The sequence below is a fragment of the Carassius gibelio genome, chromosome A21, assembly GCF_023724105.1.
Source record: "Carassius gibelio isolate Cgi1373 ecotype wild population from Czech Republic chromosome A21, carGib1.2-hapl.c, whole genome shotgun sequence".
NCBI classification, from domain to species: Eukaryota; Metazoa; Chordata; class Actinopteri; order Cypriniformes; family Cyprinidae; genus Carassius; species Carassius gibelio.
In genome coordinates, this window is record NC_068391.1 from 5809336 (window position 1) to 5829745 (window position 20410).

General features: G+C 38.8%; 1 protein-coding gene across 17 annotated transcripts in view; it reads right to left on the reverse strand.

The window, feature by feature from the left end:
• Window positions 1–20410, reverse strand: part of LOC127941599 (E3 ubiquitin-protein ligase NEDD4-like) — a 70138-nt gene that overhangs the window by 25197 nt on the left and 24531 nt on the right. For 9 of the 17 annotated variants that reach the window (XM_052536837.1, XM_052536833.1, XM_052536830.1 and 6 more), the window contains exons 6-12: window positions 14838–15698; window positions 5705–5755; window positions 4644–4705; window positions 4022–4124; window positions 1470–1630; window positions 1100–1235; window positions 718–903 (exon numbers count right to left, since the gene is read on the reverse strand). In XM_052536837.1, the coding sequence (XP_052392797.1) occupies window positions 718–903; window positions 1100–1235; window positions 1470–1630; window positions 4022–4124; window positions 4644–4705; window positions 5705–5755; window positions 14838–15698 (1560 nt within the window). Of the gene's footprint in view, window positions 1–717; window positions 904–1099; window positions 1236–1469; window positions 1631–4021; window positions 4125–4643; window positions 4706–5704; window positions 5756–5853; window positions 5903–6199; window positions 6251–14837; window positions 15699–20410 lie in introns of all 17 variants that reach the window. The other 8 variants (XM_052536843.1, XM_052536844.1, XM_052536842.1 and 5 more) reach the window with 3 other exon arrangements.

Consider the following 20410-nt stretch of genomic DNA (forward strand, 5'->3'; position numbering starts at 1 on the left):
GTGTCAATTTGTATTGAATGATAGATGATTGAGTGATCAAGTGATTCTAAAACACATATGCATATGCTTGAATGTGTATATGTGTAGTTTATACCTTTCTAGGCCCCTTGCTTTTTTGTTTATTTAACATTTAGTCTAATTTGAATAAATGTTCAGCCACAAAAAGAGAGTGTAGCAACTTCAGCTTTGTTTAACTCAATTGGAAATAGAAACAGATCAGATTATAAAAAAAAACTGAGATTTTGTCCGAGCCTTTACTAGACACAGTTTTTCATCTAGACATGTAGACTACATTGTCTGAACAAATGAGCAATGTATTATCCAGTTTCATTATTTGCAAATACCACAAAAGCCACTCAGGTCCAAAACATAAAATTACATTTAAAAAAAAAAAAAAAAAAAAATCTAGTCTTTAGTACAATGGGAGCAAATATTTTCCCAACTGAGTGACTCCTTTCTGCAGAAGTTCACAGAGGAACAGAGGCGCTGCCTCCACAATGACTCACCGAGTGATTCAGAATGAGTGTACAGAGGTGCACGTGTGTGGAGTCAGCCATTCATTTTGACACTCTTCATTTTACTCAACATTTCAAGAATTTCACACATAATGTGTAAAATTAAAAAAGGAGCAACATCACATGAGTAGCTGTGCTCTCTCTCATTCTCCCCCTGGCCTTTCGAACATGGATGTCAGCAGAAAACTTTGTTCTCTCTTACCACAGCAGAGCTGGGTCCTGGGATTTCTCCGTTCATGTCTGGAGTGAGAGACAATCTAAGGCTGATTTCATCTGAAAATTCTGGAGTGCTGGAGAGGGGCATCGCCAAAGAGGAGGGTCCGGACGGAGAATGGCTTAGATCGTCTGCAATTAAAGTTGGGTCCTCCTCTGATATGGGTTCCCATGACTGGTAAAGGAAGGATATGCATGAGAACCTAACATAAAATTGCTTTTAAATATACACTAAATATGTAAAAACATCTGATTATCTTTTAATATTTAACCACAGTGAAGTACTTTATTTAGAACCAAAAGCTGTTCACAGAAAGGATGAAGCCATCTAGCTCGCGTCATAGATGCAGCGATCAGAATGAAATACTAACATCGTCTATGTCCCTGATGTCCAGATGCTCATTTTCCAGATCTTCGCTAATGTGCCGTCGAGAGCGGAAAACTCTGCGGGCTTCTTGGTTAATATGCCGTAAGTTATTATCATTTTCCGTTTCTGAAACCACATCTCTAAAGCAAAGACAGGAAGAAAAAACTCGTTCCACACATATCAGTCTGGTACAGTTGTCAGGAAATCAAGATAAATTCAACATAATGGCACATTAACTAGTCATTTGCAGAGGAATCAACAAGATAACATTTTATGTCACAAAGAAACTCACATCAATATTCTGATTTTAGTTTTTCAGTGTTTTGGCTCATTTTTACATATGCTTTTTGATAAATTAATAAAAGGTCACATACACACTACTGGGCCTCTTCCACTGTGTGGTGCGGTTGTTGTGGTTGACATAGTATGTCCGTCCCAGGTTATCAACCTTCTCTTCCCAGCCCTGAGGCAGCGGAGGCAGGAGCTGCTGAGGTCTTGGTGAACCTGGATCAGTGGAGTCTGTGACTTCCCAACCCTGAGAAGAACAAAGTGTGAGACACAAGAGTAAGTGAGAGTGAGACAGTCTTCTAAATGTTAGTATTTTAGCACCAAAAATGTAAGGACAAGGTTGTTTTCAAGAACATTTTAAAAGTCAAAAGTCTCAATTTTTTTTTTAAATCCTCATTGCTGTGAGGATGATTAAATACTTTCTCCTATTCCATCTTAATATGTTATGATTAGTATTGCAGCTGCTATGACACAGGACAATCCCCTAACCGAGGAAAAAAAGAAAAAAAAAAACAAACCAAAAAAAAACAAAAACAAACTGAAGAGTGGGAATAAAAGTCAGAGAACAGGAAGCCAACAAAGGTAAAGGAAGGAAATGCCAGACAGTGAAATGGTTCAAGCCAAATGGCATACTTTAAATGTAAAATGCCAAGTAGTCTTTGGGGATGAGGATGAATGGACACTAAAATGACTGAAAAGCAGGAGACAAAGCAAGAAAGGAGACATTTAAGTGTGTCTCCATTCTGGATTGAAAACATCTTTCAGCTATCTGCCATGGTCTATAATATTGGAGAATATCTATTATAATGTTGGTCTACATTTACATACATTTACATGTTTCAACAACTGCAATTCCATGTACATGATTTTTTTCTAAAATAAAATGTACGTTTCGGTAATAGATATATCTTTCAAAAAATGTTCTGTAATTTAGATGCCACTGTGCTTATTATTTATTTACTTAATTTCATGTGATATTCATTTTTGTACATTTATGCTAATGAAGTTAATGATTTAGTACATACATTTAATCGTCTGAATCAATGTATTACACATAAAAAAAAATAAAAAAAAACATTATTAGTGCATTAATATCTCATCGTATATTTTTTAAAATTATCTTATCTTATAACTAGGGCATACAATCAATTAAAATATTTAAACTCATGAGTTAACATGAATAATCACAACTTAATCGCATATTTTTTTTGTTCTAAATGTACCTTGAATTAATACCTTTTAAATTATACTCTATCAATATGGACATGGACAAATATGGATGCTTTATGCAAATGTATGTTTATTAGGGGTGCTCTGATCACGATCGGCCGATCTTTAATGCGCATCTCATCAGTAAAGCCGGTTTTCTAATCAGCAGTAAATTCCATCAGGTGCGTGATTTCAAATAGAGCAGCTGTTACTACACAGAGCTGTTGTTAACTGAGAAGATGCGCAAATAATCGCTGAAAATGAACGTGGATTTGCGCAGCTTCTCACCCCTAATGTTTATTACTAGTGAAACCATACTCAACATGGAGCATAAATAATTCAGATACAGGTTTTCATAAAAACAAAGTTTTTTAAAACCATTTTTAAGAAATTGAAAAGTATCATTATATTAATTTAAACAATTATTATGAGTTGATTATTACATAAATTATACAACACAACTATAAAGTGAACGTGACGTGACGTGACGTGACATTCAGCCAAGTACGGTGACCCATACTCAGAATTCGTGCTCTGCATTTAACCCATCCAAAGTGCACACACACAGAGAAGTAAACACACACACACACACACTGTGAACACACACCCGGAGCAGTGGGCAGCCATTTATGCTGCGGCGCCCGGGGAGCAGTTGGGGGTTCAGTGCCTTGCTCATGGGGACCTAAGTCATTTTATTGCCGGCCTGAGATGCAAACCCACAACCCTATGGTTAGGAGTCATACTACACTAGGCCACGACTTCCCCAACAATATTTTACTGGCTTAATTGTTTAGATCTTCTCATCGATCTACCAGTTCACATTTACAACTGAATGTTTGCTGCATAAAAACATGGGTGGATGTTCGCATTGGTCTGAAAAATGCTACTTCATTCTCTACCAGCAGATGCGGGAACGGCAGAAATAGAGCTGTTTCTCCGAATGTAAACAAAGCAGCACAGCAGCTGACTTTGAAACGTGCAGCACTCATATTTGATCAATAAAATAATCGCCTTCAGATTAAGCCATATCTGTTTTTCTTCAGACCAATGCGAACATCCACCCATGTTTTTATGCAGCAAACATTCAGTTGTATATGTGAACTGGTAGATCGATTTCTCGTCTTTCCTTCCTCAAATTTAAGAACTCTAGAAATCATAATTAAGACTTTCTTGTAACTTTCTTTCATAAGACTTTCTATGGCCTTAATTATGATACAACTAAATTTAAGACCTCTTAAGGACCCGCGGTAACCCTGAAACAGAAAATACGCTCTGCATAAAATGCGCACGTTAATAAAAGTAGTGCCATTAAAATTAATCTGCAGTAATGCATTATTAACGCGTTAATTTTGACATCCCTATTTATAACCTCTATTGTTGAAAGAAAAACACTAACAATTAACTTTTTTCTGAGTTCTGTTGGTTTTACCTCAGTTTCTTCCCTCATCTCGCTACTTTCCTCTTCATGTCCTCCATTCTTTGGCAGGTAGGCCATCTTCAGCCTCAGGTAGCCTTTCACCCGAGACTTAGGACTACAGGACATAAAAGCATGTCATCACACAAGTAGAACAGTATTTTTTTAACACATTATTTGTATTCTTTATAAGCCCTTAACTACAAGAAATTTAATTGTTTGAAATTATTTTCATCTTTTAAGAGCTTCAATATTCTTCCTATAAAATAAAACAGTTTAAAAAAAAGGGTATTATCTCTGGTTGAGAATCACTGTATAGTGAAGTATAGTTGATAGTGAACTAGAGTCATCTAGGATAACATTAAAATATAGCAGTACAGGCCATATGCATTAACTGTTCCTGTGTAAAATATTTGGCCTTAACTATAACCACAGAGCATTAAGGGGATTCACAGGTGTGGTAGTTGCACATTTCTTTCCAAAATAACTGACTAATCTCAGATGTGCTGTATAGTACAAAACATCCAGTCCTCTGAATTAGGTCAAAGTTCAAAACCAACACATTACCCGGTTTTAACTTTAAATATAACCGCTAATGTTCCTGTACTTTGTTTGTGAAAGCTGCATGACGACTGACCTTCTTGGACGCAGGAGAAAGTCTTTAAACGTGTATGGCCGCTCCATTGCAGGGTCCTCCGTCTATACACCAACAAAACAACACAGAAAATCAACAAACATGAATCAAATCTGGGCCAATCTCAGTTCAAACTTACAAAGCATTAATATGTAACAGTCTTCAGCCTGTTTGGGGGTGGATAACCAGCGATATAGACCCTTGGATGACACCCAGCTGTCTTATGTAACACTGTTCTCCTGTTACATTTAAACTGCCCACAGGTTGGATATTCACGGCTGGTCATTAGTGGCTTCAATCTGATGGAAATTGATGGAATTGCCACTTTTGCCAGTGCCCGAAACTAAAACTATGTGAGGAAAGATTGGAGGCCCTGAAGGAAAATGGGAGAGTTTTCCTGTTTGGCAAGTCTAGATGCAAGAGGAGGTGAAAAGCATTCATACTTCAAAACCAGTCCATCCAAAAATCCACAAGGTAGCTTAATCAATAAACAAATTTCTAAGGAAATATAAATCCATATATACACATCTAATTCAAATATAGGAAACCACTTTTAAATATTCAGCAATAAGAGCAGGCAGAAAAGGAGCGTGTGGTCTGGACTGCAACCACGCAGAACTGAAAAGTAGATATGTAGGCGGCCACAAGGAAAACAGACCAGACTCTGTGTGTGCGAGCCTAAATATGCAATCCAGCAAAGAAATCTCACTTTGCCACTGGAAATAGTTTCAATAAAAACAAGAGTTGTTCCATTCCTAAATGTCCAGGAAAACAATATATTGTTCAAAACAAGTAAACTGGAACAAAATACCATATTGAAAACCAAAGATTTTGTCAATCACAAAACCTGCCAACACCTATGTTCTTTTAAACACTGTGCGGAAGCAATTAGGTATGAAATGATGTTTTTTGTAAAAACATTTATTTATATTTTTCCAAACACATGCATACATTTTTAGTTTGAAAACTAGTAAACATTCTCTTCAGTTCAAAGTTAAATATTATTCCTGGGATCAGAACAGCAAATCAGAAATCTTGAGCAACACAAGAGTACATGAACTTACCGGTAAATGGGTAAGAGGCACGTCAACCTGCCCGAGGAAGTCATCTCTGGTCTGTTTAAGAAAGAGAAACAACAAAAGAGGGGCGAGAAGAAATTAAAATGACAGAAATAGTAGTAATGTAGAGATTTGGCTTTGAAACAATGACTGACTTTAGCATGACTTGGCAAGGAAAACCACAAAGATGAGACAACCAAGAACCTGTACAACCCAAGAAGAATAAATTAATGTGTATGTATGAGAAAGAGAGAGAAAGAAGGAAATACATAAATAAGGCAGTGTTCATTTCATAAGTTTCACTTAAAATGGGAAAAACCTGACAACCAACCCAGTGAGGAGCAGCAGATGGGCAATGAGTGAGGGTCAAAGTCAGAAAGAGTGTATTAATATATGAACCGCCAATCACAAGCCTTCCACCCACCAATTACAATAAGCCAAATTGTGAGATTGTTAGCTTTGATTGTCAGGTGTTTGGGTCGTGGTAGACCAGTAGATTACCTGACCATGGTTGAAATGCTCATACTCGGACCGATCATGACCAATGTGTGCCTGTGTGTGGAATAAACTTATTAAGACAACAAGGACGAATACATAACCCCAGTTACACAATGTTTAGGGCACTAAATGTAAATGAACCACCATGAAAATGCTTCATATTGAAAATTACATCAATGCAACACTGTAAATTAATTTAAATACACGCAGGTGAACCACGTTTGGAACAATATTGTCTGATTCAGTCAATGACACACTCTGGCAGCAGGAAACCAAAAATACATTCTCAAGCCCCTATTAATCACGGAAAACCCACCATGTCTGAGACATTCCTCGGATTAAATGTGAAAAGGTTAGTTCACTCAAAAATGGACATTCTGGTCTTCCCAAAACACAGTAAGCAGATGTGCAAAAAACGTATTACACTTTATTACGAGTTTATTAAGTGCACACTTTATTAAAGGCTTGAAAGAGCAAGGAAAATTTTTTATATAAATCCGATTGGATTCGTCTGAAAGAATAAAGTCACATATACCTAGGATGCTTCGAGGGTGAGTAAAACATGGGCAAATTTTAATTTTTGGGTGAACTAATGGCGCGTTGCAGGCAACCCATAACCCATGTATTTCCAACCTTCTACCCGTGAAAGTGCACCAGAATGGTAGTCAAACCCATGACTTCCCACCCGTGAACTCGTACTAGATCGATGCACTCCCAGCTCCAAGCTCTGACTTCACATGACCCACAAAACAACATTGACAGCCCCTACGGATTATATTGCCTACAGATGAGATAAGTGGTACACGGTGAGAAATAGACTTTAGGACAATATAACGTTCCAATAAATGTAATTGTAGTTATGTTAAATGTAGTTACAATTCCTTGTGCTCAGGCAATTTGGCGTGACTTGTCTGGAATGCTACAATGTCATGAGTCGTGGTTTGAAGTCATGATTTACGGGCTCAAAAACCTGCCTGGAACTGACGATCGGCCATGTAATGACCGCGCTTCTCCTGGTACAGGAAATAGATAGTGAATGGATGCTTGAACTTATTTGCATGTTGTTGTTGTTTTTTTACTTTTTATCCTCATTCCAAATGATCAGGAAAAGTGGAAATCAACTTTGAAGCACAATGGTGCCGCCGTGCAAGAGGGGAGTGTTCACGAAGCACAAACAAATGATCATTTTGACCATTTCCCCAACAGGGATTGGGGTGGCATGGGTGGATGTGGTCGTAGTGTCCATAGGAGAGCAGTTGCTGATCGCACGCTCACAGGGCCGACGGCAGACAGTACAGGAGCAGTCAGCTTGGGGTATGTCTGTGCGCTGTGCCATGCAATGAGAGGTGCCATACTCTTGAGAACTATATACTGTGTAACCTAAATACCTGACTTGGGAGACAGCTGGTCAACTGATCAAAAATAGGCACATGCATTTTACTATGGCACAGTAATATAGTAATAATTGTTCTACTCTCTCCTGTTTTACTGTTGATTTCCTCTTTTCCTGGTCATTTGGAATGAGGATAAAATGTCAAAAAAACAAAAACAACAACAACAACAACAACATGCAAATAAGTTCCATTCAATATCTATTTCCTGAATAATACTGATGAACGGATCAAAAAGTAGGCTACTGTTCACATGCGTTTTACTACTATATAGTAGGGATGCACCATTCATGATTTCTCATGGCCGATTCCAATAACGTTTTTTTTACAAGCAAACTTGCTTGGATTCCGATAACGATTTCAGATTTTTTTTTTTTTTTTAAACAAACAAGAAAGAAGGAAAGTATGCATAAACAAGATGTTTATTTGGTATTTAACAGGCCATACTGGCTTTTGGCTATTGAAAACAATAACTGTAACCATCTGAAACTAACAGCAGTTACTGCACAGTAAGAAGCCTGCTTTCAGTACAAATAAAGATTATACAGACATTAGCATTTAGCTTTTGTTTATGAACTGGGTTGAAACTACATAGAACTGACCTTAAATAAAAAGATTAACTGTAACCATGTGAAATTAAAGGCAACAACTGCATAATTGTAAAATACAAACAACACAATTACCACACATTCAATAAGATGTTTCTTAATCAGCACTCAGTATTTGTTTTAGGGCCCTATCTTGCACCCAGCGCAATTGACTTTGTACACCGACGCATGTGTCACTCCTATTTTGCACCCGCGCAAAGCGCGCTTTTCCCTCCACAGAAGCACGTCGCTAAACTAGTGAATGAACTTGCGCTCCCTGGGCGGTTCAGCGCAAAAAAGGAGGCGTGTTCTGGCGCAAACGATCCCTGGTGCTATTTTGCTGTTCCATTAAACAATTGCGCCACTGACCAGAAAAAACCTAGTCTAAAGTCAGTGGCGCATTGCGCGTTGTTCATTATGCTATTTTAAGGGCGCATGCTTGACCATAATGTATAGCGTGCACAACGCGCATACACTTTGCTCATGTAATCTACACAGATGCAACAGTTATTTTTGCAATTCATAAATTGTTACACTAAAAAATATTAACACGTGAGATGACGGAAATCATTGTGGTGTGCCACCACGATGTGAAAAAATAGGCATAAATCTAGCTTACAAATTATTCAGGCTAATTGTAGTAATTAAGGATCAGACCTGTTGGCCAAATAGTGGCAAGACATATGTGTATATAAGGACATCTGACAAATTGTGGCTATTTCCTCCCACGCCTGTTTAACCGACGCTATTTTGGGTGGGTTTCTCCCATCCCCATACAACACAACTTCTCTGTCTTTCACTGCTCTTACAAGAACATCAGTCTCCTCGGCTGTGAACCGCTCCTGGCGTGCGCCTGGTAAATACGCCATAATAATAGCAATCCATAATGGAACTTGCGCACCTGCTTTTAAAGGGAATGTTGGATGATGCTCTGATTGGTTTATTTCACGTAACGCCCAAACCACACCTATGAATAATGAAGCTACTTCAGACCAACCCATTTTAGATTTGCGCCGGGCGCAAGAGCCATTTATCCCGCCGGGAAAATAGCAACAGCGCCGAGAACCACCCACAAAGTTACTTGCGCTAATAAAAACACTTTTTCAGTGTGCTACAGCAGGTGATTTTTAAATCAAATTAAGCTGATGTAATTTTAAGGTAAAATAAAAATAATCATCTTATACAGAACTGACATTTACTTCTGGCTTTTCAAACGTGAATGCAAGTTCTGCTTTACAAAGAAAAGCATTTCAGTTTTGTCACAGTTTAGTCCGTTTCAATTCTCATTCAACACACGAGAAGTTGAGCAGAACATCCCTTCACTGTCTCCACTTGTGCAGGGCACGGACAGGTACAGTACGCTCGCGCAGCTTCAGTGAGCACAGGAAAGGCTCTTATTTGTGCGCCAGTACACCAATGGCTGATCGCTTCCTGCTATCTGTGCCTCAGACATGTAGCTCTGCACTTCCGGTGTTGAACGGCTACCGTGTCCTGCGCACAGATTTCAAAATACTTCCACACAACTGACATGATAGCGAATGATTACAATGTAGTCTGTGGACGCGGGCGCACTTCCAGAAAAATCGGCAGAAAAAAGACCAAAAACCATCCGATTGCCGATCGCGTATTTTAAGCAAAAAACGACTGGTTCCGATTTATGGCTGGTCAACCGGTGCATCCCTACTATATAGTATAGTAATCTAGTAATAATTTAGTACTTTCTCTGTTTTATAGTTAGTTTTTGATCAATTGGAATGAGGATAAAAAGACACACACACACACACAAAAAAAACATGCAAATACGTTTAAACATTTCAATATCTACTATTTCCTGAATATTATGAAATTCAAGAGGAGAATTCACGCTTGCCCATGATGTCATAACCCCTCGATTTCCGGTTTTGTTTTGTAGAAAACATATGGAAACACCAAAGACACTTTAAAATGTTGTGCATTTTATTAGACTGGTGACGATCCCGCACAGAGTAGCATTATAACAGAACTCTCAAACATATCTAGTATGATAAAACAGCGCTGCTTTTCCCCCCCACATATGCAAAATCGGAATGAGTGGAAGCGGTGGACTGTGGCAGAAAAAAAGCTCAGCTGCTTTCGAGCTGTGTGTCATGCTCATTCAGTGGCTTTGTTTTGCTTTGACGGCTTTCAGTCTTACCCTGCTTATTTCTACTATGTTAAAAAAATCATTAGCTTATCCATGAGCATGATTTCTGCCCGAGTCCTGCATTGGTTTTGGGGATGAAGACAACAACTCCCATGATTCCACACTCAGTCACGGCATCAAACTATGCTACTTGGTCTTTGTTTATTTTGAATACACGCCCTCTAGCAGCAAAAAAATTACATATTGTGCCTTTAAGCATTTCTGAACAAAATGGGGTTAAATCCTCCAAAACACTAACAACAGCTGTGAAGCACAAACAAAAGCAAAATTGAGCCATTAATTAACCAAAAAGCATGAAGGAATGACCTAGAAAGCTCAAAAAGCTAGTTGAGTCTTAAAAGTCACACTGTAGAAGAATTATGTCCGTTGTGTCTTGGCAAAGTGTCCTGTCACTAAGGAAACTATTTTCCTATCCTTCTGCAATAAAAGGGATGCTCTGAAGAAGTGAAAATGACTTTAACTGATGCCTTTTAACTTCAAAGCGACTTCGTGACCATTAAGATATCATGCCTTTATGACCCTAAAAGCTCTGTTCCTAAGTGTTAAAAATAAATGTTTGCCTAGTCATCATTTATTACAAAGCTGAGTTAACAGTTGACTCTAGCCATTAAAGTGTAAAAAGTGCAGAAGCAGAGAAAGCAAGACAGCAGGGAAGTGAGAACCAAGAGGCCATGTTTAAAGAGAAACACAAAAAAATGGTTAAATAAACCATACAACAGATCAAATGGAAGGAAACACGAATAAAGCAGCCCATTATTTCAAACTTTACGTCACACAGCTAAGAACTGTAAATTATAGGGTCAGGGGTTATGACAACAGGACCTGACAAGAAACTTCCGACAACTGATCCGCAACACGCAGAGATGATAAAATAAGACTGCAGCCCCTACAAATTATGCAGCAGGGTTCCTGTCTAAGCGACAACAGCAGGTACCACAGCAATAGGAAATGTTGACACAGCTAGAGTCTTTCAATAAACCTAATTTTAACTCTCTTCTCTTATGAGCAGACACAGGCTTTTCAAAGCTCTAAATCCTGAGTTCTGTAAAAAAAAAAGCTGCCACAGCGGATTTAAGTGAGCTTTCCCACAACATTCCCTCTCTAGGTTTGCTAAAACTTGTGATACAGCAAACATGTATTATACATGTCACATGTATTAACCTGAGAGTGCTCACAAGGAAACTCATGCGCCCTGCAAGGGACAAATGCATTAAATGAGTGAAATTTTATAGTTATGTGTAAATGTTTGTAAATTCTGCAAAACCTCTTATTAAAAAGAAGCACTGAGGCAGAACTATTCTACCATATTCTTTGAAAAACAAGGACTTTACAGGTTATGATGTATTGCAAGCCTTGTCTTCAGATAAGATACATCAACAAATACATGCTTGAGGCATTCAAAAGAGCAGTCTTGACAGCAAGAAGTATACAGATCTGTATGAGAGATTTTCACTTCAGATGATGAACTCTACTGCTGGAACTTTCAGTTTCTTGACTGACTCATTTCCAGTAAAGCCTTTTGAACAGGTACTGGAAATATATATGCTGCCAATAGCTGCCTTGGAAACTGGGAAGGTATGACATTCCTAATTGTGGAATAGGAAGAGAAACTCAGAGATTCTGGACCTTCGGTTTGCAAGTGCGCCATCTGTGAGACTGAGTCCTGCTTTCCACATTCCATTGGAAAGATGCTGTTATGACTTCTGCACATGATGAGTACTAGTTTGAGTACTAGTAATGGTTGGTGACAAACAGATGAATGTCCCACACTTATAGCGTGTCAGCATCCCATGAATTGGTTTCTAAGATGAACAGGAATGAATCACTGAAGGGACTTTCAAAGCCAGTAAACTCAATGGTAACCTGGAGGGAATGACAAATTACATGTGCCAAAAATTTAAATTAAATTTAAATAAAAAACAAACAAATGGGTGGACGGTTGGAAAAAGCAAATCGTCGCTGTTGGACGGAAACCTCCTATGTCCAAATTTTGTCAATTTCATATTTTTTCATTAATTGATGATATTGGTCAGTCCCCGTGTGGTTATGTTAATTTTACAAATTATTAACCAATCTAAAGTCTTAAGAATAGCTTGAGAGCAAATCTAGTAACTCTATTGGACTCTTCAACTGTCCACGATGCATTGGTTTTGTTGTCATGTTTGGTAAGATGGCAAACGTGATTTTTGTTGGGCTTAAATAAAAATATTGACCCGCGCAAGTTTTGACGCTCGTCTGAGGATCGGAACTTAGTGCAAAACAATCCTCTGAAATGCGGACTAAACAATGTGCATTGCAGATAAAACAGATTGTAGCTTACAATGTCAAGGCATGCCGTCACGTTCAACAAGTAGCTGCCTTTGCCATGTTCATCACTTTAAGCAAGCTAGCTGGCTTCTTGCCTCGTAATCATACGTAAACATGCCGTATAATTTAGGGAAATGATCATTTTACTTTTATTCATTTTGGGTTTTTTTTTGCATCAACCATGTGTGTCTCCTTACAGTAACTCTGTCTGCTGCAGCATTTATTCAGACCACCTGAAGATCAAAGAGCAGAAATTCAAACACCTCCAAGACCTGAAGGAAGTCATCCCAAAGGACTTTCACAGCTTTTATGACAATTTACTTCACAAGCCTAATATAGGATACAGTATTAACACAGTCAATATGATGGCAATGTTATCTGTTAAACTATGATATCACATATTGGAGACAAATATCTACTTCTTACAAGGCTTATTATGCATGTGCATTGAAGTTTTAAAATGTATCTAATATAACACTTGAATTAAATTGGATATTTTGTATACCACCATTAAATTATTGTTTTTATTATTATTATACTGACTTTAAGTTAAACTGTTAGGCCCACTTATAGACTATGCCTCTCTTGGCACTGTGCATGAAAAACACCTCAAGTAGCAAGGTTTTTATTTATGGGAGAAAAAAAGGCTGTCTACTCGCACCAAGTAAGCCTTTTTGGATACAATAATGAGTGAAAATTGTTAGGTTAGATGCATTTCGATAGCTGTAATGCTTCGGTTCAGAAGGAACCCCTGTGAGCCTCGAAGGTAAGTTTGCGACTAGATCAGACTAATTTCAGCCTAATATACATCTTAATCAGCTCATCGTTTTTTTTTTTTGTATTGCATCACTTATAGCTCTCAAACCTTTCAAATAGATTTTAGGAAGATGTATTAAAATTAAAGTATTTATTTAATTTTTATTTTATTTTATGTATTAAACCACAGTTGTTAGCTTTTGTTAACTATTGAAGCCTTTTCTCTTGTCAAAAGGTTCAACGCGATTGGCAATTTTACAGTCTAGTCAGTTTATGGTTTAATTTTGGTATTGCATCACTCATAGCTCTAATGTTTAAAATATTTAAGGAAGATGTATGTAACCACAATCACTGGCTTTGATTAGCTCGTAAAGCCTAGTCTCTTGTCAAAAGGCTCAACGTGACCACAGACTGATGAACTGCTGGCAGCAGCGACGTCTGTGTCTGTACCATTCTTATCAATGAGAGCGTAAACTCGTATCTCCATGCTCCCAAGTCATAAAACTCGTATCTCTAATAAAAAATGATTTTGGGGAAATGTTGTGTCAATGTTGGTACACAACAGTATATGATGGCAATATAAGGTATAATACCAACTTTAACAATACAATGTTGAATAACTAAAATAAATATGCAGTTTTTTTTAATTTCCAGAAAAATAATGGTTTTGGAGATACGAGGATTCCACCCGACAGCGAAGAGATGCTTAAGATCTGAGAAACTCAAACAAAGCCTTGAGCTTAATAGAACTACGATGCATGAAGATTCTTTATTTGAGCAACAATACTTTTTTTTGTTTAAGTTACTGATACTAAGAACAGCATTATGTGTAACTATATATTAGACCTTAATCACCACAGAACAGCTGTTTGAAGAGATGAACAGTGACTCAGGCCAAAAGGAGAAAAGCCGCTTTCAAAACAAACAACACTTGACCCGGGAATAAAGATAGAACAGGCTACTCTTTAAGAGAATGGGGGGTAAAACAAGTGGACAGGACCCCATGAATTAAATTACGCCTGAAAATGCTTCTGCTTTCTCTATATTTTCCACTTCTTGAATATCAAACTGAGTATAAGAGTTTGTATGCTTGTTGGGTAACTAAAGACAGTGCGGTTACGTCTTGTTCTTGGCCCCCATTTTCGTGGAATATTCACTTCCCAGAATGTGGGAAAGTCATTCTTCAACCCACCTCCTCTTTCCACCAAAATCCTGCTACCTCTTCTTTCATCTGTTTTTCCCATTCTCCAGCCACTTACAAACTATTAAAACACACTTTGAGAGGTCTACACCCTACAGCATACTTTGTGGAACTAAACAATGGCTTGTTAATGAAGCAAACCTGAAATGTAAAAAATAAACTATAAAAAGTATGTGCTTCATTTTCTGCTCAACTTTAGTCCCTTTTCTGTATTTACCTGTTGATTGCTGCAGGTAGGCACCTTTCCAAAGCTAATATCCCGTGCAAGGATGGGGCTGTGCTCACCTCCATGGCTGAAACAGATCTTAAACTTTGACTGTCGGGAGTTCTGTTCCTTCCTAATTTTGAATGTGCAAACTTGAGTACTGCTCTCAAGAATCTCACTCTCGGTCTCCATTTCTGAGATCGGGGAATGAAGATTTGGCATAGATCCAAGCCGTGAAGGAGCTCCTCTGGGCTGCATTGTCTGTGAGGTGCTCCTCTCAAGTTGGATCCGAGGGTACCGCACCAAGGGGCTGCCTTTAATACCCATGATGCCCAAATCATCAGCCTGATAAATAGGGCTAGGGTGCCGTCCTTGGTCCTTTTGAAGCTGGAATACAAGTCTTTGTGTTCCAGGACCTCTGTCTGAGCTTTGCTGAGCAGCCCAACGGTGGCCATTCTGGTCATTCTCACTGTAGGGCACGATCCTGAACCGCTGGACATCCGAGCCATCTGCGGATCTTCTTTGAATACAAAAACCTCCAATGGTAATCCCTTGATTACTGGGTACACTAGCATTACCATTTTGTCCATCACATGGTCGGACGTAAAAGACTTGCCTCTTAGGCTGAATGGGCTCAGTACCTGGTTGAGATTGTTCCACATTTTGGCAAGATTGGGTTTCTCCTCTGTAGTAAGCTGGAGGTGGAGGTAAGGCCCAGCTTTCACCGGGCTCAGTGTATGGGGGAGCTGGATCCCGAGGGTAATCTGGAGGTGGATCAAAGGGCAATGCGTCTTCTTGAGGTGCAGTTGTGCGTTGGAGAGAAATCTGGACAGAGGTGCTCTTGGTTGTCCGTGTTTCAGTTTGACCCTGGAGCTGTGGGATGAACATGGAAGAGCTTCGCTTTAGAGAGGCATCTGAACAAGCACTCAATTCTGGGCTCTCAGAAAGTCCTTCATTTTGTGTCTGTGTATGGAACATTGTGGCCCCTGCGCCACAGTAGCCACTATCATCTCCGTCCTCCACTGTCCCATTTAGCTGCTCCAACTCAGTGTTACCTCGACCAGATCCAAAATACAACCGAAACCGGTGAGACATTCTCCTGTCTGACTTGATCTGTCTCGGTCCAGCTCTTGCTGGATCTGCCTCGCTCACTGTTTAGTTTGTCTGATCCCCTTTTGCTCTCCCTCTCTCGGTCTTGCTCATCCACCCTCTTTCCTTTCTCTCTTTCCCTTACTCACAGACAGAGGCTGCATTTTGTTTCACAGCTACCAGTGAAGCGCTGCCAGGGAGCTTAAAAGTTCAACCCACAAAGAGAGAGAGAGAGAGAGAGAGAGAGTGAAAGAGAGAGAGAGCGCAAGTAAAAGCTGGAAAGAATGAGAGAGACAAGGAAAAATAAAAAAAACTATCCCATATGTCACTGTTTGAGCTGAAGTCTGATAGTGACAGACAGCAGAAATAGCCCAAGTGGCAAACTGCATTCCAGGTTTGACTGGACAAGGACGCCTGGTGCTCTTGCAAGCAAAGGTGAGGGAAGGGTTGCCAAAGTCTCGTGATCCAGATGGCACCCACCCCCACTTTCCTGTTAGACCCAAACAGCACTCTCTCAGCTGCTACTGATCTGTCAGGGGGAACTAAACCGCCGGGGGTGGGATGAGACAGAGAGGGATCACAGCTGACTCAGGAAACACTCTCCACAAGCTCATAATTCTTTGTGCTTATCCCACATATGGGGCACACTGAGACCAAGCCAAGTTGGAACGTGATGTTACCCACATCTCAAGCTGGTAAAAGTACTATTTCTAATTACTTACCGCCAAAATATCAGACAGAACAAAAACAATTCACACACAACCATCACTCAGACCTATATAGGTAAGCAGAAGTATTAGAGGTGTACCACTATCGTTAGAGACATTTTCCAAGAAATACACAGGAAATGTCCATTTACTGGAAAAACACTGGAGCTTTTCATGTCTGGGCCTCTGTATAGACATGCAATATTTCCAATCAGGCTTCTTAAAGACTGGCATGGCTGAAATGTTCCATCTCTATAAAAAAAAAAGGGAAGTTTTAAACCACAAGACAGTCACCCTCTTTCAACACAGTAACAATGAATCAGGATGCAGCCCAGGGGCCATTTCATTTTCATAAATAAAATCTACAATCACGACCACTCCTAAAACAAAAGCAACAAAGGAATCTACTTCACTTTGCACTATTTAAAAACTCTTAACTCGTGGGTCATTTGAAAAACAAAATAATTATAATGTGTTGCCTCAAAATGATTGGAAATATGATCAATCACTGATGACTGACAGCCAAATTTATAATGTATAAGCCACAAGACTGTGCTAAATGCTTCATAAAGTCTATTCAGGGTGAATAATGGTAAGTTTCATGTTCTGGCATTTGCTTTTGCTATACAAACACAATCCACAAAATCTGAATGTTTAGATCAGTATACAGAACCCTCTGCCAACAGACATGCAAATATCATAATCAATATGATCCCAAGAGATGACGCTGCACTGTGCATATTCAAATTCAAAGAGAGCTTTGTCTAAGTGAGAAAGCCTGCACGTATATCCCTAATGGAATAAAGGCCAACATCAGAATCCTTGGAACTCATATTAAAGATTTTTTAACAATAATAAACAAACAGAACAATTTGTAACACTGAGTTACGCTTTACCACAGCAATATTCTGAAGTCTCAGTTTTGCTTGTTTTATCACTTACTAGCCAGAAATCATAAGTATGATCGCTTCATGATGTAAATGTATCACATACAAAGTATGGATTGCTATAAAAGGTAAGTTCGGTTTTATAAAGTTAAAATTACCACAAATGCGACTATTTAGAGTGCGTCTGTGCAGGAACACCAGCCGGACATTAACTGCAAAGTCAGTGCAGTGTCTTATTGGATGGAGTGAGTGAGACAGCCTCCAACTGAAATAAAAGTGTTGATTGTGAGAGTGTGGGTGCTCTCTAAAGGGGATATTGTTTTGGAGGGCACACATGCAATGCTAGGGGGGGAGCTGTGAACAAAGAACGGAGACATCATTCATAGTAGGGCTCCACGATATTGGGAAAAAAATTACATTGCGATATTTTATTTTTCTGCGATATATATTGCGATATGAAATGTAATCAAATTTTTTCTTACAAACAAAAATGGGATGAGCACACTTACATTCTCATTTTAAATGATTTAAACATCGACATCATTGTGTCAATTGACTAATATGCGCGAGGAAGATAGAGCAAGACGGCGCTCGTGTTGTTTGAAGATGGGGAGCGTGCGGCCGGGGCTCGCTCTCTCTCGCGCGCTCTGTCTCTCTCACGCTCTCTCTGTCGCACACGCGCTCTCTCTGTCTGCCCTGTTAAACTCACAGGACTTAAAATTTTAAAACTGCTGTGAAATTAATCTGCGAATCAAATTCGTCAAGGGCTGTACAGTTAATGAATAACGGATCAACTACGACAGCCTACATCGCACATCCTGCGATGTGACTATCGTGGATTTGTACATTGCGATATCAATGCTTAAACGACACATCGTGCAGCCCTAATTCATAGCGTAAGCATTAGTTCCACAGCACCAATTATTCTGGGAATAACGACAGAGGACTTCCACAGTGCTACCTACACATACGACACCTTCACATACGATTTACTCAGCTAATATAAAGAATATTTCATAAAAACCGACATTACATAAGCCTAAACAGCAAACATTTGGCTGAATGATAGCAAACGGGTGATTTGAACTGGAATGTTTTCAAGAAACACATTCGCTCACCCACACAACTCTGGGGTGGTTATGTGTCTCCATGACAGCGGTTTTCAGAAGGATCTACAAAAATTGCTATAAACTGTGGTGTGTGACCCATCTTATTCACATCTTAACTTAAAAAAGAAGGCATTCTCTTATCTGTCTTGCCTGGATCATAGTTAAATAGGCACCAATCAGTAGTGGAACTTGTGTGTGAGAGTTCATAACAGCTAGCTGTTAAGGAATCCAAAGTTACAAAATGCTTTGTACAAAAGAAAGTAGAATGATAGAGGCACTCTCACTGAAAAAGCAGGAGAGAGGGTAAGAAAAGGAGAAACAGGCAAAGAATGACAAGGTTATGGATGAGAAGACACAGGGAAGAAAATAAAGAGATAAGAGAGGGTTGGAAATAGACTGAGAGCATGTATCATGTGAAAATCATTCATTAAATCTGTGTCCAGTCAGTGGGACACCATCCATGCGCTCCCTCAGACTTATAAGGAAGAAGCTCAGTTTCTGCTCAACCCTGCACTGAAACTCTGCCAAATCCCATTACACAGGAGTGACAACAACCGTTTCCCTGTGAACTACAACAACTCATACATTGCAGAGTTACAGCAGAGAACAATACCACTGCCTGGTCACAAACTGAATGTTATACTCTGAGAGTAACTAGATCCAAAACTTCAAAATGCACTCAGTGGTTCTCAACTGGTATTGCTTCTGGCCTCAGATTCTACATTGGACATCAAATATATGTATCTAAGGAAAATACACAAAAATAAGCACACATAAAAAAAAAGTAAAAAAAAAATAAAAAAATAAAAAAGTTATCCTTATTTTTTAAAGTTGATAAGTGGTGTTATTTGCATTTATCATTTTCCCCTGCTTTTCACAATCTATTATTGTAACCTACTTGTGGGTTGCAACCCACCAGGTGAGAACCACTGTTTAGATGCAGTTGCACTGTAATCATCTAATAATGCCTTAAATAACCTGCATAACTGTAGTTTGCAGTACACTGCCATTTAGTATAGACCATATTTGGAGGATTTATGCTAAATTCAGACTTGAGAGACAACTCTCTGCACAATAAATCGGAAGCAAATTGGGTCCCAAAACTAAGTAATTGTTTAACTGAAATCAGTCTTAATGATATAAATGAACTCTAAACTGGTTCTCACATCATCTCCCCATTAAAAAAAATGCAAATGGTTTTGTACTATGTACTTTGAGCAAAATTTGTCATGGGTACCAAGCAAAGCAATTGAGCATTGTTGCCATGGGGACACTAATGAACGGTTTAGCACTAGCATTAGTTGCATAACAGTGAAATTTAATTTATTGTCTCATAATTAAATCATTTAATAATGTACCAGTCAGTGCCTGACAAACAACTAAATCTTCCAAATGTGCCGAATCTTCTGGGCCGGAAAAGAATAAATAAAAAAAATTCAGACTCTAACGATTCTTTCGAAGGAACAGTTGAGAGTTGCAAGCTATTTTATAAATAGAGAAGTGAAAACTGGAACACCAGTTAACACACAAGCTGACACCAAGAATAGTCATTACATCACTAACAGAAAAAAAAAAAATAAAAAAATTCTATAATGTTCATTATATTGCTATACTACATTCAATATCAAAATGTAAAGCAAAAATTGCTCAATTTAGTATTTTATCCCTTAGCGACATTCTTGCTAGTTGCAAGTGTCTATTTCAATGTTCTATAATAGTTATGGTATGTGTAAACTATCCGTGGATATAGGTGAGTGTTTTCAATTCTCAAAATAAGTGAGGGGGATTGTGGG